Source organism: Pithys albifrons, chromosome 2 (assembly GCF_047495875.1).
Source record: "Pithys albifrons albifrons isolate INPA30051 chromosome 2, PitAlb_v1, whole genome shotgun sequence".
In the NCBI taxonomy this organism is placed as follows: Eukaryota; Metazoa; Chordata; class Aves; order Passeriformes; family Thamnophilidae; genus Pithys; species Pithys albifrons.
Window position 1 is genome coordinate 3,123,368 of NC_092459.1, and position 26,854 is coordinate 3,150,221.

General features: G+C 44.0%; 2 protein-coding genes across 5 annotated transcripts in view; both read right to left on the reverse strand.

The window, feature by feature from the left end:
• Positions 1 to 1,809: 1,809 nt before the first annotated feature.
• ENPP5 (ectonucleotide pyrophosphatase/phosphodiesterase family member 5) lies at positions 1,810 to 16,249 on the reverse strand. Of its 2 annotated transcripts, none has more exons than XM_071548217.1 (4): positions 16,064 to 16,249; positions 13,195 to 14,064; positions 8,603 to 8,779; positions 1,810 to 6,799 (listed from the first exon to the last, which is right to left on the reverse strand). In XM_071548217.1, exons 2-4 carry the CDS (start codon positions 14,057 to 14,059, stop codon positions 6,429 to 6,431), a joined length of 1,413 nt encoding a protein of 470 aa, XP_071404318.1. In that variant the 5' UTR covers positions 14,060 to 14,064; positions 16,064 to 16,249; the 3' UTR covers positions 1,810 to 6,428. The 2 variants fall into 2 exon arrangements, with proteins under 2 accessions (XP_071404318.1, XP_071404317.1); XM_071548216.1 differs by having other exon boundaries at positions 13,195 to 14,067.
• A 3,567-nt stretch (positions 16,250 to 19,816) lies between these two features.
• Positions 19,817 to 26,854, reverse strand: part of RCAN2 (regulator of calcineurin 2) — a 92,193-nt gene continuing 85,155 nt past the window's right edge. For all 3 annotated transcript variants that reach the window (XM_071548219.1, XM_071548218.1, XM_071548220.1), the window contains one exon: positions 19,817 to 26,187. In XM_071548219.1, the coding sequence (XP_071404320.1) occupies positions 26,027 to 26,187 (161 nt within the window). In that variant the 3' untranslated portion in view covers positions 19,817 to 26,026. The remainder of the gene's footprint in view (positions 26,188 to 26,854) is intronic.

Sequence of the window (26,854 nt, forward strand, 5' to 3'; positions counted from 1 at the left end):
CCAGTTCTGTTTTTTTCCCCTCCTTCTTAAAGTACCAGTTACTACTTACTAATGCTTTACTCTGGATAAATCTGAACTTGAAAGAGGCTCAGGCCCCTAGAAAAAGTGTGTGCTGTTACTGCCAGGGTACTGGATTCTACCCTGCGGATATCCTAGAGCAGTAGCTGGACTGAGCACAGTCACTTTCTTATCCTGCCGGAAGTTTAAAGTAATTAATTAGATGCATGAAGAGGTTAAGTTAATGAGCAACTACAAAGGGAATGTTTTGCACGGTAGAACCCAGGCTTAGACATGCTGTAAAAGGCAGGACATTGGAGAGAGTTCTTTGTTAGGTTCTCCTAATTCTAACACAGGCTGGGATCCTCAGAATGTGGTGAAATTACTGCGAGATATTTTGTATCATCTGTTTGGAAAGGCTGGACTAGACTGAGCTAACCTTTCCATCAGACTTGGTAAGACCAAACTGTACTGTCTCTACCTGTGAGTTTAGTGGGTTTTTCTAGAAGCTAAAACTGATTAGCACAGTATTTGCTCCACTCTGTTCTCCCCCTTAGAATCATAGAATCGATTGGGTTGGAAAAGACCTCCAAGATCATCGAGTCCAACCCTTGGTCCAACTCCAGTCCCTTTACCAGATCATGGCACTCAGTGCCACGGCCAATCTGCATTTAAAAATCTCCAGGGATGGTGAATCCACCCCCTCTCTGGGCAGCCCATTCCAGTGCCTGAGCACTCTCTCTGGAAAGAATTTTTTTCTGATCTCCAACTTAAATTTCCCCTGGCAGAGCTTAAGCCCGTGCCCCCTTGTCCTATTGCTGAGTGCCTGAGAGAAGAGACCAGCCCCCACCTGGCTATAACTTCCCTTCAGGTAGTTCTAGACAGTGATGAGGTCACCTCTGAGCCTCCTCCTTCTCCGCCTTCCCCCCAGCAGTTGTCACGCAGCATGCGATGCGTGTGCTCTCCACTCCTCTCTGCATCCCCTCGTAGGCAGGTGGCAAAGTTACCACCAAGATTTTAATGGCCAGAAATGTAAAGGCTGGCTGAAGGGAAATGCCAGCGCCCTGACCTGAAACAGCAGTGCTGTTACAGTGGGGAAATCGAGGTCAGTGCGTTTCTCCTTGTAACCCTGGGCAGCCCCTTGTGATGGGAATTGCTACAGGCGCCTGAGTTGCTGTGCAACCAGACAGTGAGTGGTTGTACTGAGTGGAAATCCTTAACGCCCTCTTATCCTCCTTCCTTTAGCATGGACACTAAACCGTGCGATGGCAGTTAAAGCCTCCCTGCCATCCGATCCCGTCAGATCTCGGAAGCTCAGCAGGGTCAGCCCCGGATTAGTACTTGGATGGGAGACCTCCTGGGAAATGCCGGGGGCTGTAGGTTCTAGTCCTGAGGACTTCACTGGCACCGTCCAAGCTCGCTCGGCCGTGGCAGATGAACCTCAGGACTGAAACGGTGGGGCCAGTTCTGCGCACGCTGAGCCTCACCTAAAATCCACTGCTCAGGCTGGAAGGGCACAGCCACGTGGGGACAGCCCTGCCCAAATCTTCGTTCGCGAAGCCGAGCCACACACACACAAACCATGCGACTGTGGGAAGAGTTTAAAGAGGAAATTTAGGTACTAAGAAATAGGATAAACTAATTTCAGTTGCATTGCTGATTATTTTCATTTCCTAAGGTGTGGTATGGTCTGTAAGAGTGCTGAGTATTCTTCCTGGCACAAAGGGTTTCAGAGCAGCTCTTGTGCATCCAGAATTTCATACAGATCATGTACAAATCAAGAGAATTTAAAAAAACCCCACCTATTTGTCATTAAGACACAACGTTGATTTATTTAAAAATGGTTATTTTTTAAAAATTAGTTCCTTAAACATGACAAAAATATTTCTACTGCCTCATTATGGTTTGTGTGAATTATGACAGCTGGTGGCTGATTTTCTTCTGAAGAGCCAATTCAGAATGAGAACAGCAAAGTTGTGGCTTCTGCTTCCTCAAAGCTGCGATAAAAGGGTGATAGTTCGTGGCAACATTTAACGACTTGCTAAACAGACACAAGTCAGCAATGCTGTTAATTCAGGGGAAATTCCTAACGATTAAACTGGCAATGAAGTTTCGAAGGGGGTAGGGGATGTTTATTGTCCTCACCCAGCAGTGGAGGCCGTTTCATTACAGCGAGTGGGTTCACAAGGGAACTCAACACTGGGTACAGAAGCTCTGCCACATCCACTCCTCTGGGGTTCTGTGCTTTTTGGCCATGAGCATCAAGGAGACAGTTCCAGAATTGAGCTGATTTCAACTACAGCTCTGAAATACTGGTTTCAGGGGGAAGTTTAACTTGCTGCCTACACACTGCCTATAAAAATGAACCAACGTCGTGTACCTCCAAGGATCAGGCCACAGGGACAAATGGTTTGTTCTAACATGCATGGTAGCATTTTTTATTGAAAAACAAACAGTAAGGGAGGTTTGTAATAAGGATTCAGATTAGGATTTCATTATTGAAAGGCTGACAGCACTATTGGATTCATCATTTTTATGTGCTTGCAACAATTTTTGGAGCCTACCATCTAATAAATGCTTACATCACTTGTACTGTAGGACAGACATGCCATTAAAGGTTTGTACAGCAGCATAGGTATGGCCCACACAGCATCCATGCCCATTATTTAAGTAAGAAGATAGGGAAATAAGCCTGTTAAATTTGCATTTTACAAAAACAGCAGGGCCCAACCAGTGCATGTTTATTCTTCCTCCACACTCAGCTCAAGATTGTGTTGTTCACACTTAGGACAGGTCCCTGCCCTTGGTGGGGGAGGGCTTGAAAGTAAAAGATCTCTAAGGTGCCCTCCAACCCAAACCATCCTATGACTGTATGAAAAGTCAGGCTCCACAACTCTTCATGCTACAACAGGCTTGGCAGTGCTGGGTTAATGGCTGGACACCATGGCAGAGGTCTTTTCCAACCTAAATGATTTTATGAATCTGATTTTCCTGCCTTTTTTTTTAATTTTTTTTTGAGACTGCATTTCTTGTAGCAGCATTACTACAGCTCTTTACCAAGAAAGTCTAGAAGACTTTTTTGGTAAAAGAAAATATATTCTCACCATGAGATCTCTTATAAAAGAACTTTGACTTAAAATGTTTAAGTTGTCACACTTCCAGTTATTCTTAATAAAGGCATACACTATGAAGAATCCAAGAAATATTTGGGATGTGGGAGTTAAGGCCATTTTCCCCCAGCCATCCCCCCCCTTCAAGTTTGTTTCCCAGAAGTGTTTTTCAATGAAGCCAGCAAAGATGTACTTCAACAGTTCCAAACAAGAAAAAAACAAAAACCCACCGTTTGACATCTTGTGTGCTTCACAGGTCAGTAATGAAACACATCATGCATCACTCTTGGCTTCCAAGGTTAAGTTACAAGCAGTACACAGTGCCCTCAAATCCAACAAACTTGTTTGTACATCACAGAAAGTATCATATATACAGAAACCAAATCCCACCTCCTCCCCACCCAAAAAGACAGTCTCACATCAGAGAAAAAGTCACTGTGCTTGCATCCTCTGTGCTTTACATTTCATTAAGTTCACACCCAACAACTTAAAACATTGTCTGACAGCAGCTGGGCAAATACCCTACCTGGGAACTACCCAAAAGGTACCTGCAAATATACCTAATAAAGGAAATATTTAGCCCTAATCTGAAATACCCAAATGCTACAAGATTTCCTTCATTTTTTATGAAGTTTTATTTTAACCTCCTCAAAGAAGAGCCTCACAGTGCAATACAGAACAATGACATGGGACTATTCTCCTGTCCATGTTTTTATTGTTCCTAAAGCTTTTGGGGGAAACCTGCTGCTCTTCCCCTTTCACACGTTTTGGGCAGGTAAAACTAAGTCCAGGATGACTGAACAACACTGACCAACTCTGCCCCCTCCTTAAAATCAAGAGTCACTTTGGCTGTTGATAGAACCACACCTCCCACAATTAGAGAGGGGGTTCAAGGAACAACTTTGAGACTACAATCCAGTTATTTTCCCATCTGCCATGATTTCTTCTATAAAATTGCTACAATAAGGAGAATTTCTATTAAAGCAGCATGTTCCAAAGTGTGTCACTGCAGTAGCTACAGGTGAAGGTTACAGCATCTCCCATTGTCAGTGTTATTGCCTTATCCAAGCCCGTACATCTTTCTTTAAACACACACTAAGTTTTGCTACAATTCATTTTAAAGTTATGAAATAGCAAGAAAAGGTGGATTCAATGCATCAGTTTGCTATTTGCCATCCACTTTTCTCAAGGTAGGTAGGGAAGGGATTAGTAACAATCCAGAGGTTCAGGTTTTCTCTGCTCAGACTTCCCAGCCTGAAAACTGTTAACACCATTACTGCCTTTGCCTTTCAGCTTGACAAGCCCTTGCAGCACTCGGTTTTACCTGATCATCAAATTAAACTTAAGGCATAGCTAATGGCCAGCTCCACTAGAATCAGCTTCACAGACGTTTTCCTTCAGTGTTTTAAGAAAATGGCAATACAGGAAAACAAGGTAGTTCACAGCACAGTAACAGCACTGAGTCAGATGGAATTCACAAGATTTAATATATATCACCCAAACTGAGGTCTGTCTTCCAACAGATCTGCATTTTTCCTGCCTTCCTAAAGCTACTATTACAGTTATTACAGCTAAGCTTTCAGCACACCCCTGCATATTGCTGCACTCACATGTGGCCTTTGGAAATGTCCACATCTGTCTGCAAGGCAGCTTGGTGCTAAGCAAGTGTCCCTGCCATCACAGAGGAAGCCAACAGATCCTCACTGAGTCTGCAATTTAGTGCAGCAAAAGAGTTTTGTACTCCAAAACCCCCCCTTGCAGTATTGACTGTCAGTCACACCGTTCGTCTTGCAGAGCACAACCAAACCCAAGTGTTCCCATCCTTGCCCTCTGCTGGGGGGCTGTGGGTACAGCTGTAAATTGCACTTCAAATTACTCAGTCTGCTACTTCTGCATGAATTTTAAGTTTCTTTCTCCTTCAGGCATTGTCCTCAGCAGCAAAGTGCTAAGAAATACTATCTCACAGAGGGAGAAGGGGAAAACTCTGCAACTAGACAAGTTTTCTCACGTCAGACCAAGTTTTTCACACAAACCTTAGTCAGCAGCTTCTCACCTACCATTTGTGAGCTCACAAAAAAACCCCACAACTACACTAGCAAGAAGATTTACTGCCACACACAAAAGGATCAGAATAACGTGTAGCTTTGTTGACTCAGAATTCATATTTTTCCCTGGAAAAGGCTTTCCTCCAGAAGAACAAACTGCAGTCTTACACCTTTTTTGTGTGCTTGTTCAGAGCATATATGGCTTAAGATTTATATGGCTGCTCCTTGAATTGCATGTCTAGTCCTGCTCATCCCATTCTAAGGCCCACCAGGCACAGCAAATAAAGCACAAGACACAAGTCAAACTCACACTGACAAAGAGTCTCTGGGATGAGATGAACACCCAGTGACAGCTTGAACACTCATGCTCCTTAACTGATTCATCTCCCTTACTCTGAAAGAACCTTCTTACCACAGAAATATAAGACTCCATTTGGACATACAGGTGTGGTGCTTTTAAGTGTCTTTATCTGACCAGCTGCATGGAACTCCTAGAAAATTTAGTCCAGTGTACAGGAAATAGTGAAAGTGAAGCCTTACATTTACCTAAAATCATACCTAAAATGGTAAAGACCTCTACTTACCTAAATAATTTTTTTTTTAATTAAAAATCAAAGAGTTTAATCCTGATTCCTAAAGGCAATACCACTTAGGTTCACTTTTTGGGGCTACAACTAACAGAGCAGTTTGAAGAAATATGCCTAACACTAAACTTAGATGCACAGCACTCATGACCTAGCTGAATAATAATGTTGTTTTCCACAGGATTTATCCCACCAAACTGTCTGTAATAGTGATCATGCAAAAGCTTCCTTGGGCAGAGAATAAAAAAAAAAACAACAAAGAAGTTTAGTCTCATTAAGTGACTTGTTAGAATTGGAAGAGACTTAAAAAACCTCTCAAGGAACCAAATAAAAAAAGAGAGTGGGAAAAGAAATCACCATCTAATAGTCTGTGAAATGCACCTCAGCTGATGTTATTTACCTAAAAATAGCCATTACAAGGTATTTGAGGTCTGTTGTCACTACATGTCTACATACATAAACAGCCTTCCAGGTTTACCTACTGTTAACTTTGACCCCTGGAAGATGAAGTGGCCACAGGGTGAAACAGGAACATGCTCTTTCTCTGCATCCCCGGACTGTGAGTGCCCCAGAGTACCAGTGGAGCAGCATCCATTTCCCTTTACTCCACATATTCATGCTGATCCATCTCTGTAATTTATTTTCTCTATATAAGCTTATTTTAAGCTTTACATGGGAAATAATTCCCAGTGTTAATGATCTTGCAGCAGTGGCTGGGCAACTTCAGTGTGTAGGATGTGCACAGGATTTGCTTGGGCCAGGACAAAATGCTTAACAAAAACTGCAGTAAAAACCAGAACCAACAAGCTGCCCAGGAAGACTCCTATAACTGTGGAACAGGTGTCTCCTCCAAAGGCTCCAGGAACTTCAGCAAGGAGATCTTTAACAGCGTTGAAGGAACCGTTGTTTGGCAGTGGGTCAATACCCAGCAGATGACACAGCAAGGGGTACAAGTCTGTAGCATTCATGCCTTCCTTGGTGGCATTCTTTCTGAAAGCAGGTCCAACTGCCACAAAAATGGGATGCATTTCTGGTGCAGCGTTGTCATACCCATGATTCCCAACTGGAAATAAAAGATAGACTAAGGTCAATATTCTGGAGTTGCAAAATGTCCTGGGTTAAGCTGGCAAAACGCCAACTGCCCAGGACAGAGTGAAAAGGGTTCCTCCTCCCCCCAACCAGCTAAGGGGAAAAGAAGAGGGAGAGGAAGAAAAAACAACTTCCAAAGCTAGAGAAGTTGGTTCTTCAGAGACAGACTTAAGCAGAGAGAAAAGCTAAGAACAAACATTTTACTTCCCTCAGATAACATGATGTTAAGCCAGTGCTCTGGGCTTGGGCCTCCCCATCCCTCCTGGGACCACAGCTGTGAAGCAACTGCCCAAACCACACCCACACACCAGCTCTTACCCCTTTTGAGATGATGCAATATGGTATGGAATACAATATTATTGGCCAGAAGAAGTCAGCTGTGAGCTAGCTCAGTCCAGCTCAAGTCAGCTGACAATTCCCAGGCCTAGCTGAACTTTAAATCCTAAGTTTAGGCTGTTATGGGTTCACCTATCTCAAACCGAGACAAGGCCCACCTGGCCAAACCCATAAGACAAAACAAGCACTGAACCCTTTCCTAGAATTAGCAGAACGCAGAAAAGGTACAACCATCAATTATTCTTGCAGGGGCTTAGAAGAATTCCTTTGATCCACAGCAGAATACCAAGTCTCAGAACTACAAAGACAAAATGCCCTTAAAAAACAACAATGGAGAGCACTGTTTGAATAAGAAAGAAAAAGAGCTAAAAGAAAAGAGCTAAGCTCACATGGCAGTAACAGCACTGTCAATGGCGTGCTACCTACAGCCAAGTTGCCTTGACATTCCTCAAGGAAAAACTCCAACTTTGCAACTGGCCCAGATCTATTAGAGAAAATTAAAAAAAAATGTAGGGATGGACTGTCTATTTGACTCTGAGTTTGACACTTTGTCCAATTTTGTGCATTACTGACTCTTCAATGAGGAAAAAGACCTCACTTTAGTGCCCCTTCCCAACAGGGACACTAAAAATGAACATGTAAAACACACAGGCATGAGAAGTTGCTCTCAGCAGCTACTGACAAACTTCTTAAGTCCTGCAGAAAACGCTCTTCAAAGTCATAACCAGCAGCAAAGTTTAAAAGGTTTTCAGTTAAGAAACTTAATAACTGGCCACATGAAACCTGTATTTTGACTCCTACGTAAGCAAAAAGTTACAATTCATGGTCTCCACTCTAGCTATAATAAATCTCAAAACCCCAAGGTGAGCAACTTAAAACTGTTAGGGTTTTTATTCCTCCCAAACACCTGGAATGCATTTTATCCTCCAAGACAAGTGAAAATCTCTGGTGTGATTTTCCAATATCCAAAGACTACTTGTGGCAACAGAACAAGGTTAGTCCAAGTGTAGCATCCACACAAGCTGAGGACTTTCAGAAAATGTTTTTGTACTTCCAACCCAGCCTTACATAATAAAAAATGTCTGTTCATCCTCTACTCAACAAATTCAGTTACAACTTTATTTTTAATCTCTCAGGAAGTGCTTGAGAGTTTGCTATACCCTGAAAGACCTCAAGTATGAGGCCACTAAAACATGTGACTGATCTTATCTCAGAAAGTTTAACATTTAAGGAAACACTAAGTGCAGATTCTCCTCCCCTAATAGTATGGTGCTTCCCATCCCATCAGGGGGAAACCCTGAAATTCTACACACTTCAGTTTTCCCTCCCAGTCCTAAAGAAAAACAAAAAATGAACATTGGTTGAGACTGGGAGAGAAAGTACCACGTAAGGTCCCTGACTAGGAAGAATCTGCAAACCACTGTAAAGACAGGATACTTACAGAGAAAACCATCAGACTTATTATGTACAATTTCCCATCCTTTATCAGCCACTGCTAAGATGGGCTGAATTCTACTGTTGTGTTTGTAATGCAGTCTGTCTGGAATCTGCTCCTTTTTATACACAGTCATGTTGGGGTGAGCGTTGGCCAAAGCCTCATATACTTCATCCAGTTTGCCTTCAAATAAACAAAAGAGACACAAGACAAAATTAAACATACCAATATGTTTGCTGAACTAATCAGTAGTTTAAATACAGCTGAAAGAAGAAGACAAAATGCACTTCCCAAAAGTGAATTAGAGCTGTAAGAGACAACAAGGTGTGCACGTTACTGTAAGAAATTCAGAGGATCATTCACTGTAAGATCTCACCTGACACCAAACTTCACAGCCTGTTCCCAACAAGTGCCTCGACAGTTTTAGAAAAATCACTCATTTCATAGTTGTCAGAATGGAAGCTTCTCACAGGAATGAGCCAGAAGGCATTCAGTTAAGTCTCATGGAAAAGGAACCAACTCCTAGCTCCATGCAGAGCCTGAAAGCAAGAAAATAGCTCCTAAAGCTGTTCATGAGGTAATGAGGCCATTCAGGCCATTTTCTGTCTGTCCCCCAGTTGGCTGTGATGACAAGTGACACTTTTTATTAATTTCACTTATTTTAAAGCAGTTGCATTGTTATTTGCTTTCCTTTAAAAGGGTAAAGAGAGAAGCCACTTTGTTTCTTGGCATGGCTGCATCACCCTAAGCAGTGAACACACAACAAGCTCAGCAAGAGACAGGTTGGAATGGTAGATGAAGGTGGGACTTTTGGTCTGGAACTGTCAGACAACACCATGAGCTACTTCTCTGAATTCCCAGTGCCTGCTCCTTTCCCTTCCTCAGACACAGTGAGTGCAAACCCTCAAGACCTGTACTAACACCACTGAATAAATAAGCATTTTCCACTCCCAATTCTTTATTTATTTCCAGTTCTGAGCTTGTCTTTCCAATCAAAGTCACTTAAGATCCACAGCCAGTTGGACAAGATGAAACACCAGTGCACAGACAGGAGGAACCAGAATACAAAGACAGGAATCCAAAAGCAAGCTCAGGAATTGGCACCTGAGCAAATTTCTTCAATCCTCCCCCTCCATTTGAGGACAGATTCCTACTGAGGGCTCTGCAGTGCATACAAGAGTGAAATACCAAATCCCTCCATGACTTTGGTAAGTATTTTGTGCAACACATGCACAATCCAGTGGGACAGCTGAGTGCACAGAATGTCTCTGCAGACCCATTTCAGTGACCATTTACAGCCTATGTGGAGTTTTGAATGTATCTCAGGGAAAAAAAAAGACTGTGAGGAGGTGCCCAATGTCTCTAAGGAAACCATGTTCATTTTCCCTCAGTTCCTGGAATCCAGCATAGAAATTGTGAAGAAAAACTGGAAACACATTGATGTATAATGTTTCTTATTCAAACTGGCATAAAAAAGAACCCCTAAACTTAAGAAACACAATAAAGGTCAAGATGAGACAGCAAAAGTGCAGATATAAGAGATACTTAGAGCAACAAGGGATTACACTAGTAATAAAGTTAATTTTGTTATGCCACTTTTCTATATGGGATAGTGAGAAGGAGACTCCAAATACAGCAATGATTTTACACTAAATTAATTATTTTAATTCATATATTTGTACTAAATTCAAGAAAAACCTCACATCAGCAGCTGTTCTACAGGTACCTTCTGTGTGAACATATTATTAGTTCCCCACATACAATAATACACTATCATGGTCAAATAATGGCTTTAATCCATCTCTCAGGGAAGAAATATGCATCCAGTTAAAGAAATTGCTGCATTTTTAAGCACTCAAACCTTTCCTCAATGTCTCAATAAATTTTACCATTCCCTTGATTTAAGTAAGACAAATGGAATAACAGGTGAAGAGTCATTGTTATGTAGTTAAGTATATGTTAATTCATGCATAACTGACAGTGAAGATCATGGTTTTATAATAAAAATCACAGGTGGTAACACAGAAGGAATTTTAGCTGTGCTCAAAACTAATTCTTGTTTACTGTTTCTGCAATAAATACCTGAACCTCTGGGCAAAACTGAATCCAAGATATTTCTGAAATCCATTGAAATGGCTTTTTTAATTACTCTGTCATTTAATTGCTGCAGAGATACTGTTTCTTTTAAACATTTAACAGGTAGGAGAATCAAGTTACACACCTTCAAGTGGTCATTTACTGCATTAGAGATGTTTCAGCACTAAAGTTTACTTTTACAGCTTCTTTTTTTGCTAATCAGAACATCCTGCTCAGGCATGTTTGTCTCTATGAAGATGGAGCTCCCAAACTTGGCTTTTGTGTCACCACTGAGGGAAACAGCACCCAGCTACGAGCACCTGAGTGTGCTCAGGCAGTGATGATCTCACTTTGGACATACTAACAATTTAGTCTGGAGTATTCTTCAAACTGAAAATGGCAAGAGAAATTTGTTTACACATAAAAGTCTATGTCTTGGTTTGAGATAAGCAACTGCCAACCCCCCCAAGCACAGAGAGAAAAGCCTCCCTCCTAACACCAGGGAAAGGGAGGAAAAGAGAGGGGAAAGGAAAAAAAAACACTTCAAACTTGTTATGGGTTCCCCCAGGTGGGCCTAGATTTGGGCTCTGAAGTCTGGACTAGGCCGAAGCTGTCAGCTGACTTGAGCTGGGCTGAGCTAACAGCTGACCTCTTCTAGCCAGTAACTTTGTATTCCATACCACATTATGACACCATCTCCAGGGAAGTAGGAACCAGTGTGGGAGTGGTTAAGGCAGTCGCTTCTCAGCCTCCTCTTGGGAGGACACACGATGCTGTCCCAGGGGGGATGGAGAGGACCAGGCCCACCACTGGCTCACAGGGTATCTCAGGAAAGTAAAATGTGTTGTTCTGGGTCTCTCCTTTCTGCTTGAGTTTGTCTCCCTGGGGAATAAGGTTTTTCTTAAGTAATGTGGAGTTAAGACAGTAGAATTTGTGTGTTCATTAAGAAGTGGGGAATTTGTTGTTGCAGACTTGTGTGAGTGAATATTTGTACTCTCTTCTAATTGTCTCTTTCTTTCTTTCTGTGAAAAATATATGTAGTTTTAGTATAAATGCGGTTTGAAGTGTTTTTTTTCTTTCCCCTCTCTTTTCCTCCCTTTCCCTGGTGTTAGGAGGGAGGCTTTTCTCTCTGTGCTTGGGGGGGGGTTGGCAGTTGCTTATCTCAAACCAAGACAAAACGGCATTTATACTAAAACTACATATATTTTTCACAGAAAGGAAGAGACAATTAGAAGAGAGTACAAATATTCACTCACACAAGTCTGCAACAAGTTCCCCACCTCAACTTCTTAACGAACACACAAATTCTACTGTCCTAACTACACATTACTCAAGAAAAGACTTATTCCCCAGGGAGACAAACTCAAGCAGAAAGGAGAGACCCAGAACAACACAGTTTACTTTCCTGAGATACCCTGTGAGCCAGTGGTGGGCCTGGTCCTCTCCATCCCCCCTGGGACAGCATCGTGTGTCCTCCCAAGAGGAGGCTGAGAAGCGACTGCCTTAACCACTCCCACACTGGTTCCTACTTCCCTGGAGATGATGTCATAATGTGGTATGGAATACAAAGTTACTGGCTAGGAGAGGTCAGCTGTTAGCTCAGCCCAGCTCAAGTCAGCTGACAGCTTCGGCCTAGTCCACACTTCAGAGCCCAAATCTAGGCCCACCTGGGTGAGCCCATAGCATTCTACAAATTACCTCCCTGATGAGACTTTAAATACAGAGTGCTATCCATTACTGATGCAAATGTGACACAGTTCTTAAAAAACACCTTTTCAGAAAGCCATCTCAAAACACAACTTCAAAATTAGCAATTTTTTGTGTGGGCAGGAGTGATATTTGAACCAAATTTTTGCACCAAATAGTTTTAGCACTTGATCATCAAACTGAAGAGTAGCACCTCTGCATCAGTGACACTAACTGTCACCTGGCAATTCAGAAACACTTCAGTGAATGCAAACAGACTTAGATTTTGATTCTCTCACACCATTATCACAATAAAAATGGGATGAATGTAACTGGTTGGCAGCTCAGTGTACCAGGGGAAAAAAAACTAGAGTGAACTAGAATAGTTGGCAGCTAATCAAATAGCCAACAGAGGCTTTCTTTTTATCAAAGCTCCCCATCTAACACTGTTTGAGTTAGAAATATAATTCTTCCACTATGGCTTCAGCATCTTGATGAAAGGCAAGATATGTAACACTCAGGTGTTATCTATCTAGAACACCACTCAGCCTTGATAATACCATTATATTATTTTACTGCTCACAATGACTCAAGGATCTTTGCCAAGATTAGTCAACAACAGACAAATTTGCTCCCTTTTCATTTCAGAAAACTAACCCAGGCTTTTGACTGAGACAGCAAAAAGAACAAAGATGAGATCCTGCAAGTACTCCTTGTTCAAGGCTGATGTCCTGTGGGCATCAGTGCTGCTACCAGCACTTCAGTTAGGGGATGACGTCTGTAAATTTTGGATACTCAAGTATCTCTTCAGAGAATGTTACTGCTGCAGCTCCTACCTTCTTTTGGCAAAATGGCTACTGCAGGAGAATGGTCAATGACTTCATAGAGCTCTCTGTCCACATATTGATCAAGCTCAATGAGCCTTTCTGAGGACAACTGTGACATTCCGTGATCACTGGTGATTATGACATTTATCCCATCCCACAGCTTTGCAGCCTTCAACTCAGAGATGAGATATCCCAGTTTGCTGTCAACATCACTAATTACCGGTCCCATAAGTGGGTTTTCTGGGCCCAGAAAATGTCCCAGCTCATCAGGCTGTTCCCAGTACAGGAGACCAAAGTTTATGGGGTTTTTTGATGTAAACCACTCAATAAGCTTCGAAACTCTGTATTCAAAGGGAACAGATTCATTGTAGGGCATATAATGCGTGGGCAGGACTCCATGTATTTTCACATCTGTTCCAGGCCACATAGCTGCACCAGATTTGTGTCCTTTCCTCTGGTTTGTTACCCATATTGGGCTGGCGTCTTCCCAGAACTTGGAGTTATGGGTATCCATTCTGGTCAGGGAGAAAGTTGCATTCAGGACAGGATCGTACATCTCATTAGCGACGATGCCGTGGCTCTCTGCGTAGAGACCAGTCACCAGCGTGTAGTGATTAGGGTACGTTTTCGTTATGAACACATTATTGACCTGCTTGACATGAACCCCATTCTCAATGGCATAATGAAAATTGGGAGTTGAGACTTTATAAATGTAATCCGATCGAAATCCATCAAAAGACACCAGCAGCACCCTGGGCTGGGCTTGCTGGAGAGACAGTGCACTTTGAAGAAATAGTGAGAAAATTCCCAGGACTTTCCAATAACAACTCATGGCTATTCTGGAAGGTATCTGTCCCCTCTTCTGAGGCAACATGGCACCTGCTGAGTAGAGACAGAAGATTTGTTTCTGTTAACCTGTTTTGTCAAAGTATTAACTTAGTTGTAAAAATGAGTAGCTAAAATATTTCTTTTATTTATATCTTATAGGATGTATTTTACAAGAGCATGGACTGACAGGACAAGGGAGAATGGCTTTAAACTGACAGACAACAAGGTTAGATTAGATATTAGGAAAAAATTCTTTACTGTGAGGGTGGTGAGACACTGGCACAGGTTGCCCAGAGAAGCTGTGAATGCCCCATCCCTGGAATTCCTCAAGGCCAGGTTGGACAGGACTTGAAGCAACCTGGGATAGTGGAAGGTGTCCTTGGCCACGGGAGGGAATTGGAACTAGAGGGCCTTTAAGGTCACTTCCAACCCAAACCATTCTGTGATTCTAATTCTGTTCTTAACACTCAAGGATATTGACTATTTCTACCTATGACTGGAATTCCTTATCTAACATCACGACACAATATGACACATAATTTCACATTGTATTGGGTTGTCCTGCCCCGCCTGGGTTTCCTTCTGCCATTCCCAAACACCTTCTTGTTCAAAACTCAAAGCAAGATCCCTGTAAGAACTCACACGGGACTTCCCAGTCTGTAACTTACCTAAAATTTAATGTTAATATTCCCTACTTCTTGCTCAACAGCCTAATTTAAGCCCAAGACTAGATATTACACATTTCAGTCCTGCACCAATACTCCACACAGTTTCCTTTAGGTTTCCATTTTTCATCAATCCTGGGACAAGTCACTACCAAAATTCAGCTGAAAAACAGTGATTTTGCAACAAATAAACTCATCTTTATATTCAGAGTACATAAATATCCTAGTTAATATAAAAACTCTAACAAGCATCTGAATACCACTGCAATGATGGAATGGGATGTGTCATTCTCATAGAATACAAGATACATTCCATGGGAAGTTTTCCCACTCCAGTTCCCCAGTTCCTCTGATTCTCCTCAGTCTCTCTCTCTCATATACATATTTACACTTGAAAACAGCACAAGCACTGCTGACTGCCCAGAGAGGCTGTGGATGCCCCATCCCTGGAAGTGTCCAAGACAACCTGGGATAGTGGAAGGTGTCCCTGACCATGGCAGGGGGTTGGAACAAAATGAGCTTTACAGTCCCTCCCAACCCAAACCCATTCTGTTATTCTAGGATTCCAAGACTTGTAGGCAGTCAAATGTTACACTAAGCTTGCGTGTCTCCCAGAATTAAGATCCAGGCCCTGAATTCTGCTGAGAATACACTGACACTTCAGCGACTAATTCCCCTTTCAGCAACAGCACAGACCAAAATGCTGCAGAATCTCTCCGTTCCTCCCAACAGGGGATTTCTTCCAGCTGAATGTGAAGGAAAGAAGGGAGAACAGGCTGTTGTGTCCATATGAGCCCCATCTGCCAAACTAAACGCGGCCCCACAATTTCCCTTCTGGGGAGCACCAAGTACAGATTTAGGTCCTCTCAAGTGAAATCAAGTCTTTACTCCTGAATTTTACACAGTTAATGATCTCAACATCAACTATGACTCTATTATTCTAATTCCTTAATTGCGTGCTTTGAATAAATAATAAATGATGGGTGACTTGTTTGTTGATGGGTTTATTTCCCCAAGGCCTTCCCATACTGGTCTGCCCTGGATACAACCGGAGCACATCTACAGACCCGGGTCCCTCCAGAGCCCTTCGCCATAAAGCTCTGGGGGCCCGAAGGGCTCTTGGGAGACAAAGCCAGCAGAGAGGACACACGAACACACGGACAGACAGACGGACGGACGGATGGTAGGACAGGCAGTCACCCCGGGCACCGCTCGGCGGCCGCCGTCGCTCAGCACACGCGAATGCCAAGCCCAGGCCGCCGCCCCCGGCCCGGCAGCGCCCGAACCCGCTGTCAGGGCCGGGATGGAGGACGCCAGAGCCCACCCCACCACCACCATCACCACCACTCCACCACCGCCCCCACCCCGGGCCGCCCCGGCGGTACCTGCGGGGCGGCGGCGCAGCGGGCCCGACCCGGCGGCGGGAGGGGCCGGCGGGGCCGTCACTCGGCGTGGGGCGGGCCCGGCCGGGAGGCGGGTCCGGCCGTCACGGGGGCCATGGAACGCAGGGTTGATTCGGTTGGAAGATAACTCTGAGGTGACCCAGTGGGACCTGTGACCGAGCAGCGCCATGACTGAGTGCTTCCTTAAACACCTCCGGGCACGGCGGCTGCCACTCCTCCCCTGGCAACCTGTCCCGGTGTCTGATCATCCTTTCTGTGAGGAAATGTTTCCGTTATGTCCAGCCTGAACCTCCCCGGCACATACTGAGGCTCTGTCTCTTGTCCTGTCACTGGTTGCCTGGGAGAAGAGCCCGACCTCTCCCGGCTGCCCTCCTGTCAGGGAGCTGTGCAGAGCCAGAAGGTCCCCCCTGAGCCGCCTCCTCTCCAGGCTGAGACCTCCCCAGCTTCCTCAGCCACTCCTCACACGGACATGCACTCCAGACCCTTCCCCAGCTTCCTCAGCCACTCCTCACACGGACATGCACTCCAGACCCTTCCCCAGCTTCCTCAGCCACTCCTCACACGGACATGCATCCAGACCCTTCCCCAGCTTCCTCAGCCGCTCCTCACACGGACATGCATCCAGACCCTTCCCCAGCTCTCTCAGCCGCTCCTCACACGGACATGCACTCCAGACCCTTCCCCAGCTCTCTCAGCCGCTCCTCACACGGACATGCACTCCAGACCCTTCCCCAGCTCCCTCAGCCGCTCCTCACACGGACATGCACTCCAGACCCTTCCCCAGCTCTCTCAGCCGCTCCTCACATGGACATGCACTCCAGACCCTTCCCCAGCTCCCTCAGCCGCTCCTCACACGGACATGCACTCCAGACCTTTCCCCAGCTCTCTCAGCCGCTCCTCACACGGACATGCACTCCAGACCCTTCCCCAGCTCCAGTGCCTTTCTCTGGACTTGCTCCAGCACCAAAATGCCCTTCCTGAAGTGCAGGGCCCAGACCTGGACACAGCACTGGAGGTGCCTCAGCAGTGCCAAGAACAGGGGAACACTCCCTGCCTTGGTCCTGCCGCCACACTATTGCTGACATAGCCCAGGTGCACACCTGGCCCATGTTCGTCCTCTGCCAACCCAGGTCCCGGGGTGTGAGGTGACTGACTTCACCTTGATGAGGTGCCCACCTTGATGAGGTGGGAGCAGGGCTCGCTGGAACAGTCCCTGTGCGGCTGTCAGGAGGGGTAGGTTGTAAGTGTGTGGCTGTGTATTGTAAATTAAACACAAATTAAACGGAAATTAAATACAAATTAAATAGAAAGAGAGCCCGGTCAGGGCTAGCTGGGCTATGACCCCACTGTAAAGACAAGGAGCAAAATTTACTCTCTGGATATCGGCAAGTGCTTCTTCACTTAAAAAAAAAGTACAAAGATCAGTGTCTACAGAGCCATTGTACTGTCTGCTCTTTTGTATGGGTCTGAACCATGGGTCATCTACCGACACCACCTGTGACTCCTCGAACGCTTCCATCAGCGCTGCCTCCGTTCAATCCTAAACATCCACTGGTCTGATTACGTTGATGCCATGAATGATCCCTCCCCCCAAAAACAGGACTTCAAGCCACATTAGTGTAGGATAAGATAAAAAGTAAGGGTCCTTTAATATCACAGGGCCTACGGCCCACAGGAATACATGATGACATGCATGTGCCCCAGTTCTTGTTTCCATGGCTTTTATAATAAGATCTCTCCAATCATTGCTTTACACATCTCTCAGTTCAGCCCCAGTTCCACCCCTGGAATTGGGTCTGGGGTCATCAAGACCCTCTGTCTTCATCAGCTCTTCTTCTTCAGGCACACAAAGGTCTCTTGGAGTTCATCCAGTTCTGGCTTTTGGGTCACTCTGACCTATGTTTATGTTTCATTCTGTAGGCCTTCTGATATTCTTCAGCTCTTTACCTTGGAAAGGAGTCTAAACAAGATTAATTTAAGCTCCCTGTTCTGGGACAGGGGTAGTGATAGAAAGGCATTAAATTTAAACTGTTAGAAATATTAACCCTCTAAAAATCTACAACTACTGTGTTCCTAAAATCTACAAAATGTGAAAATCAGAAATCAAAAACCCCTTTGGCATCAACGTGACCAATGTGTCTGTTCTTGAACAGGCAGGGGTCACCAGTACCAAGGCCATGCTGATGAGAACGCAGCTGTGCTGGGCAGGGCACGTCTCCAGGATGGAGGATCACCCACTGCCTCCCGAAGATTGTGCTCTATGGAGAACTCGCCACCGGCTGCCACAAGAGAGGAGCCCTGAAGAAGAGATATAAGGACTTCCTGAAACAACACCTCAGCCTTGGCCATATTGACTGCCACCAATGGTCCACTCTGGCCTCCAATCGGGATTCATGGAGACACACCATTCACGACGCTGCTGCTTCCTTTGAGAATGCACGGAGAGTCAGTCTGGAGGAGAAAAGACACCGCAGACAGAACCGTTCCTTGCCAATGTCACCCAGGGAGACGTTCCCCTGTGCCTTCTGTGACCGGACCTGCCTGTCCCGTTTCGGCCTTTTTAACTACCAGCCCTTCCCAAATCTCCACTTGCGAAGCCTAGCCATGATAGTGATTCTTCCCATCTTGTGCTCTGAGGCTCTAAATTTTCTATTTATTCCCTGGCATATACTTCTTCCCATGTTCTGATGTCCAGACTCACGGCCATGCTCTGGCAAGAAGAGCAAAATGAGTTTATCCCTCTTCTTCTCATGAGAAATTAAACTTCTGAGCGGGACAAAAATCCAAACAGATTCCCATTCCAACCCTTTCTAGTTGAGGATCTGTGCTGTGTATGGGTCCACAGCCTAAGCCTTGTGTGAACACAAACCTCATCCCACTTCATGGCAGTGTACAAAACCAGTATCCTCTTACTGGTGCATAGGAACATGCAGCTTAGTAAGCATTTTATAGCTGGCACTGCCTATTTGGTATATATACAGATACATATATGTGTGTGTGTGTGTGTGTGTGTCTGTGTGTCTGTGTGAGTGTCTGTGTCTGTCTGTGTCTGTCTGTGTGTGTGTCTGTGTCTGTCTGTGTGTCTGTGTCTGTGTCCGTGTGTGTCTGTGTGTGTGTGTGACACCTTCCTCCCCCTCACCCCAGCTCTAGGAATTGTAATAGGAGACCAGGTTCTTTTAGTTCTTTTCTTAATGTCCTTTTTTCCCTCTTTCCTTAGGGTTCTGTTACAGTATGAGCCTGGAGCCTGAGACTAGTCCAAGACTAGAGATGCACATTGCTGCTGTGGTTGGTAGAAGCTGCAGATGTGGCTGTTGTACATGGAAAACAACTGGACCACACGTGTAGCACAAAGTTCATCATCTGATTCCTGGTTGTGACCTGTACCAAAAGCAGTAAAACTCGTTAAAAAACTGCACATGAGTATTGAAATCTCTAGTTATGTGTCCCTCAACAGGAATGTCCTGTCCCATGCTGTTATTCTTATTAGCTAGAAAAGGTTGGGCTCGTATTTTCTGTTGGTTCAGGTTTGATTTTGACCTCTCACTCGGATCCAGAGGTGTTGAGAGCTGCCTCTGCAGTGGCTTGAATCTGTCACTAGAGGGTACAGGTGTACCTGGATTTAAGGAACTGCTCTAAATAGTTGGAAATGATAATATTTATCTTGGATGCCAGAAATGGTTCAGCTGCTTAACACTGTTATAAAATGAAAACAAAGCATGGACAAAGGAGTTTGCTAATTCCACCAAAATGTTTAATACCATAGTAGATTTTCATTGAAGTACAGAGCTAATGTGAATATTTGTACAAAATATGTGGTTAAAAATAGTATTGATTTATAATATATACAGATATGTCACATCCGTGTCAGAAATGCAGACACTCGAATGAAACCATGAGTAATGCTTTTAAATCTACAACAACATACACGAAATATTTTTGCAGCTACCCACAGTAGGACAACTTGCCAAACTGACACTTAAAGATCCGTCAGTCATTACAGATGGCATTTCTTTTGGAAGTTTCTGAACAAGAATTCTGCTCTAAAATGGATTCATAACATTTACCTTCATTAACTGAACAGTGAAGAGAACACACCTGTGTGACACTAATGTAGACACAACTTCCTTGCACTACATAAATGATCAGTTACAATAATTTGTTAAACCAAGGCTGATTTTCTGGTGAGAATAACAGAGAAGTTTAATCCTTCTTGTTGGATACTCTTACTGATGTGAGGAAACCCCTGACTCAAATGGGCCCTTGATACAGCTCTCAGTTATGTGGATCTGAATCCTGAAGTCTGTCTGAAGGTTCTGAATAAGTTAATTTTTCCTTTGAGGCTGCTCACACTTCGCAGCTTTCCCAGCCTGACCCCAGCAAGGACCTCACTAACAAACACCCCCAATCTCGGCTTTTGCTGCATCGGGACATAGTCCTATATTGATGACTCTTGCTGTAGCCCCAGAACCTCTGTGTAGTGACTGAACAAACTGACAGAAGAAGAGAGAACCCAGGATAGTTTTTAAAGTTTTCTGAGCATCTCTGCAGCAGAGGCGTTTGGAGTTCCTGCTCATCCAACCGGAACGCTGCTGCTGTTTTGCTTTTAACGGTGCCAGCTTCCCTCTCCTCCAAGCCAAAACAAATACACTCCATACTTCAAATAGAGCTGTGGGAAAGAGCTTTTACAACACTTCCTCCCTGGTCATTTTACCCTTGAATGCTGCAGTTTACATGTATTTAAAAACAGAGCACAGCTCACATTAGAAAAACATCTCCTTTTAAGAGAAGCTTGGAATATTGAAAGCTGCTGTGCTCCCTCAGAAGATGGGCTAAACTAGGAAAAGCTGTGTTTGGGTAGCTTTTGTTGTTTGGTTGTGGGGTTTTTTTGCTACCATAACTAGTTATGCAAGAGCTTTATGTGAGGGTGAGTGTAAATGAGGGTCTCACAGGGACTTCAGCCCATACCTGGTTTTGCTTTTTAGTAAACCAGAATTAAATGTGATTTCTTAGGCAGAGGAGAAGCAAGGAAATGCAAAAGTCTTACATTCACACTGGTATGTGAGAGAAAGCCTGAAGTGGCTAAAGTTTAGTGGTAAAATATTTGCCACCAAAGAACAACCAAAATTAAATTCAGTTAAGGTTCTTCAGAGGATCTGAAAGCACTGTAACCATAATCAGCCTGAGATCCTCTGGGACACACAGCTCTCTGCCATTCACAGCTGAAGCTCTGAAGCTCATTTCCCAGTGCTGCCTCCAGTGCCAAACAAGATGGAAGGACCACAACTGGCATCTCAGTTACACAGCTTTTCAGTCAGGTCGGATGGAGAACCTCACTGTAGTGGGTAATAATAAAGAATTAACCAGGCCTCCTGCATTTCACCTCTAAAGTACTCCACAAGAAGTTTACTATTACTACTTATTCTAATAATAATGGAGGTTAAGGCCTGTCCTTTCCAAAGGAATCAAAGAGATCATAGTTTACATTTCCAGCAAGACTTAAAGGAAATCTAATTTTCGGAATCATGAACAATTATCCTTTGAGAAGCTAAGTCTTTTATGCCAGGCACAAAATAAAAAAAATATAGTTTTTTCAAATCCAACATAAGATCTTCACAGGACAGTTATCAACAAACTCATCTCCCAGTTTCCAGTCCTTTGCAAGACCCAGTACAAACTGATGAAAGAGACATCAAACAATTAATTTCAAATTTTATAGCAATGAATGTTACTAGAACTCTTTCCCCAGCCTGGCTGGCAGTTGGATACCATGTTCCTTGTCCAAGCACTCACGCCCACTGCATCATCCATAATTATAAAAGCTTGGTGAGAACCACATCAGGCCAGGGATGTGCTTTTGCTCACCAGGGACTGTGCTACAGCTTTTTTGTGTACACTGAGCCAAATTCACAGCAAACCAGTGCAAGTTCACATGACTCTGAAACTGCAGCAGCTTAAAATGGAACATGGCATATCCTGAAACAGTTTGGCCTATGGCACACATTTAAGCATTTTCAATTCTACCGGGGTATACACCACACTACTCAGTTTATTGATATAGTTTAACTCTTTAAATGTTGCTTTTCCAAATGCCAATGCAAGCAGAACACAAAAATACCATTTGCCATATTTATTATTTTAAACTAAGCTCTGAATTATACAAGTGTAAAAGTGATTAATTAGCCAATAGCTTTTTAATACTCCTATAAAATATGACTAAATAGAATATTTCAAAAGTATATACAATGCAATGGAAGTGCTCACAGCATCTGGCACAATGCTCAGACAAACCACTGGAATCACAGCTTGCATGGTGGTTCGGTCCATTCCCCAGTACAAACAACAGTCTGTGTTTTTGCAGAAAGCTTTTTCAGTGTTGCTGAATGGGAGGGAGGGGGGAAAAAAGACCAAAATATAACTAACCCACCCCTCCCGCTCAATTTAGGATCAAATAAATGCTACACAATTTATCCAGAATTTTTATAATATAAATCACTTTACCGTGACTATGTCCGGTGTCTTGTTATGGTTGAGGAAGGGATGCACTTTCCATGTTTTCTTGCCAAAAACAAAGTGTGCTGGAGTTTGTCTGTCTATGTTGAGAATGGGTGAGTTTGTACTACCTTGTCTTAATTTCAAAAATCAAGGCCACAGAAATTCTTTATTGTTCTATTCAAAAAGAGGAGATTCCAAAATATCCCTTCTCCATGCACTGGAAATGTGTTCATGCTTTACACTGTACTGAGGAAGTCATTATAATTTTGATTTCATATCTGAAGAGGTCAGAAAGGACAAGCAGGCAGCAGGCAACAGAAACAGCAACTGTACTCCCCTGATTTCCTTCTCTTAATTTTCATAGAGCAGCAGGAGCAATGTCCACCCAACAGAGGCCCCAGGGCATTGCTGCCAGCTGCTCCCACTGGCTCCTGCTTTGGGAAGGAAATTAAAAGAATGTTGGCTGTGTCACTGTGCCTCAGGAGCCACAATGTAACAGTGACATTTCATTCTTCCAGGGTTATGACATGGGAGAATCTACTGACTGACACCTGTGAGAACTGCAAGTCAGAGCGACTGAGCTCAAAGATGCTACAGAAAAGCAAATTCCCACTGAAATAAGTAGGGACTTTGCCTCTGATTTACTGAATTAAATAGGACAGTTCCCCTTCCAGATGGACAGCATTTTTTGAAAGGAGCCTTCCTCCCGTGCCAGGGAAGAACCAGCCTTTAGCAAAATACCAGCTTCTCTCAAGCATCACAAATGCTGTGACTTTGATGATAAGGACATTGTTTCACAACACCTGAAACATTACCTTTATAATGACCCATTATTTTATCACATACAGGTGATACATAAGCTTTGACCACAGTTACAACAGGCTGCTTTGAATTTTCAGGTTTGCAGTTGTGTTTCTATTTCTGTGCTTTAAGCAATGAGCTGTGTCCCACTGCCTCCTCAGGGTAGCACTACACAGCTTTACAAAGCCCAGAGCAGTCAGTGAATGGGGCCTCATTTTAAATCTGTCTGAAAATGCACTTTAAGGAAAGAATATTTAAGGTCCAGTGATTTAATTTGCAGTATAGTTTTGCATCATTTGAGGCCAAAGTCCTTGGTTCAGAACCAAGTCTCTTCAAAGTTTGAGAACATGGATACAAGGACAAGATTCAGCCTCCAATAGTCTTGTCTGTAAAAAAGCCCAGAGTATTACCTTTGATTGGTGATGATCTCTGATCACTTATGTGTTTAATACTGATCTAAACCCCACGGGCCTCAGCATTCTGTGTGTTCTCAAAAAAGCCAGTGGTACTCCTAAAATATGGTGTATGGCCTATGACAGTGCTTTCAACAGCAACATCAGGGTATAGTCCTAGGGTTGTGCATGACAATTTGTTTACTTAAACCAATTCTAAATACATTACTGAAAAAAATAATTGAAGTGAAACCCCTAAAGACTTACTTTAAGAAAACTTTACACAGTAGGAGGATATTACACACGAGGATATTAAAGCCTCACTTTCTGTTCAGTCTCTGCTGTAATTAATGTGCTTCTATGCACCACTATGTCCATAATGTAGTAACAAGTATCAAATTATACATAAAGCACTACATCTCATCAGGAATATCAGGGGGCTGTGGTGGTCAGGGAATGAACTATATGAGAATGACAAATCCTGATTCTCAGAACGTCCTCCCCATGCATGCTGGGAATGCCATCTCCTGCCATTACTGACAGAGCAACACGCTTGTTGTCCTGGAAGTGCCACTGAGCCAAGACCCCAGCAAGGGGAACTTGACCCTGCTGAAGCTTTGTAGCCTTGCTGCTAATTAAGGGTGTGATGGAACCCTCCCTCAGAAACCAGATCATTAGGTTTTATGACAAAAATCTTGATTACAGAACCTAAACTGACTTTTCAGATCCCAGAATGAGCTTCCAAGATGTATTTACTTATTTTAGCCTGTAAAGGATTTTAAACTGTGGAATCTTGCTGTGCCATTTCATAGTCACTTTGGGGAGTACAGCTGCAGCTAATTAGCTCAAAAATCCCACCGTACCTTACACATATGCTCAGTTTCTGCAGTATTAATTTCAGTGGAACTACTCATGTGCATAAATTAAGCGCATGCTTAAATATATGCAAAATCTGAGCTCAAATGTCTAGAAAATATGTTCTCAAAATGACAAGTATGCATTAAAAAAATAAATCATCATGGAAGATCTACCAGACAGGGAATCCGGGATCTGTCTGCTGTCAGCCATGATGCAAACACAGAACAATTTTTGTAACTCAGTATATATTGCAAGTGAAAGAAACATGCAGGACAGAGTGAAAAAAGGGGATTCAGTTGCATGCAGTCTAATTTCAAGTGTGTAAGTATGGTCCTGTTTTCTTTGGCCTAAAAAAAGAGGAGAAAAAAAACAACAACAAAAGAACTCCAACTAACCTCTCCTCACCTCTACAAACCCAAACTGCATACAGCTCAAAAAGGACTTTGAAGCACAGGAAATGGGAAGGGGAAAGGGCTGAATATTAGAGATGTACGAGTAATTACTGACAGTTTCAGGGCTATTCACCACACCGCTAGGAAAGCATTCAGCTTGTATCACTACTGGAACTTACAGCTATGACAGAGAGCAAAGAATCCCATCTTAAATTAGCAGTCAGTCAGTTTCTTCCTCAGACTCAGTGAGCAGCACTACTCATATCCTGATGGAAGATAAATTGACAATCCCTGTTGATATTCTGGCTCCCTCCTCCTCAGAGAGAAGGACTAACAAACACCAGACCCTCCAGCTGCGTCTCTCCTCAGCCCAGAGAGCTCCGTCTCACATCCCTGCCACCATGTCAAACCAGTGTTCTTTGCAGCTGCTGGTGGAAGAGGGTGGCTTTCTGCTGTTCCTAAAAATACTGCAAAGACAGTATTCCTTACAGAAAATTCCAGGGGAGTGAAAAGGCCACCAAGCTGCTAGTAGATTAAAAACAACACACATACCCCCTTAAAAAAAATAAAGGAAAAAGGGGAAAAACTCTCTGCTGGGAAGTGAGGAGGGCATAGGAGCAGGCTGCTTGATGAAGGGCAGTAGCAAGTATCTTGGGAGTTTGAATATCAAGCCTGCTATCAGCCTCATTTCCACCCTGAACGATCTCTCTGGTAGTGGTGTTTCAGCATGCAAATTACAGCTGTGAAAAGATCCTCAGACTGAAACCCTCCCTTGTTCCTTCAGCCTTGTTTTGCCTTTTCTAGCTAGAACTATTAGTTGGTGTGATATGGTTACATGTACAAAGATCTTTTTCCTAGCCCTTTTGTTATATAGCCTTGATTACTGTGAAGGGGTTTCAGTGACCTTAACGTCCCGGTACTCAGAAGGCAATGGCTGCCTTTGAACAGAACAAAGCAAACAAAAACCAAGAGCTGTGCTGGAGGAGAAGTGCTGCTTCTGCCGGAAAGGCTCAATTAGACACAGGCGGCGGCAGACCGGGGCGTCGAGTTTGAATGATTTTTGGCTTTGGAGAATTCTTTGGGTCCTCGTCTTCTTCCATGTCGCTGTCGCAGACGTGCACTACGACACTGGGAGTGGACTCTGTTCCTGCGTGCAGCTCATATTTCTCTCCTGAAAGCAGAGAAGAACAGTTACATCAAAAGCTGTCTGTGTGAGTAGCAACATAGACGGTGGCACTCCTGGACCGCAGAACAGTCCTGCACCTGGATAGGGCAGGTGCGTGTGTGCTGCTCCTCAACACAGGTGAGGGCCAGCACGGCTGGACTCTGCCAGCTGTCACAACAGATCGTGCGGGTTCTGCCCTGGGGGCTGTGATCATTGCTCTGTTAAGGCACGAAAAACTACAGGCACACTGCTGTCTGTAATGGTGCTTTGCACCAATACTGGTGCCGACAGCAGCGAAATAAACCTACAAAGTGTGTGTGGCTCTGCTTCGCGAAGCGAACGAAGATTTGGGCAGGGCTGTCCCCACGTGGCTGTGCCCTTCCAGCCTGCGCAGTGGATTTTAGGTGAGGCTCAGCGTGCGCAGAACTGGCCCCACCGTTTCAGTCCTGAGGTTCATCTGCCACGGCCGAGCGAGCTTGGACAGTGCCAGTGAAGTCCTCAGGACTAGAACCTACAGCACCCGGCATTTCCCAGGAGGTCTCCCATCCAAGTACTAATCCGGGGCTGACCCTGCTGAGCTTCCGAGATCTGACGGGATCGGATGTCAGGGAGGCATTTAACTGCCCTAAACCTACACCTACAAAGTACGAAGAGGAGAAAAACCACATAAGGT

Coding starts and splice junctions, on each gene's coding strand:
- ENPP5 (XM_071548217.1), bottom strand. CDS start 14,059: ATGTTGCCTCAGAAGAGGGGACAGATACCTTCCAGAATAGCCATGAGT. Junction 8,780..13,194: donor AGCCATTTTGCCAAAAGAAG/GTAGGAGCTGCA, acceptor GTTTATTTGAAG/GCAAACTGGATGAAGTATAT. Junction 6,800..8,602: donor TAAGTCTGATGGTTTTCTCT/GTAAGTATCCTG, acceptor TTTTATTTCCAG/TTGGGAATCATGGGTATGAC.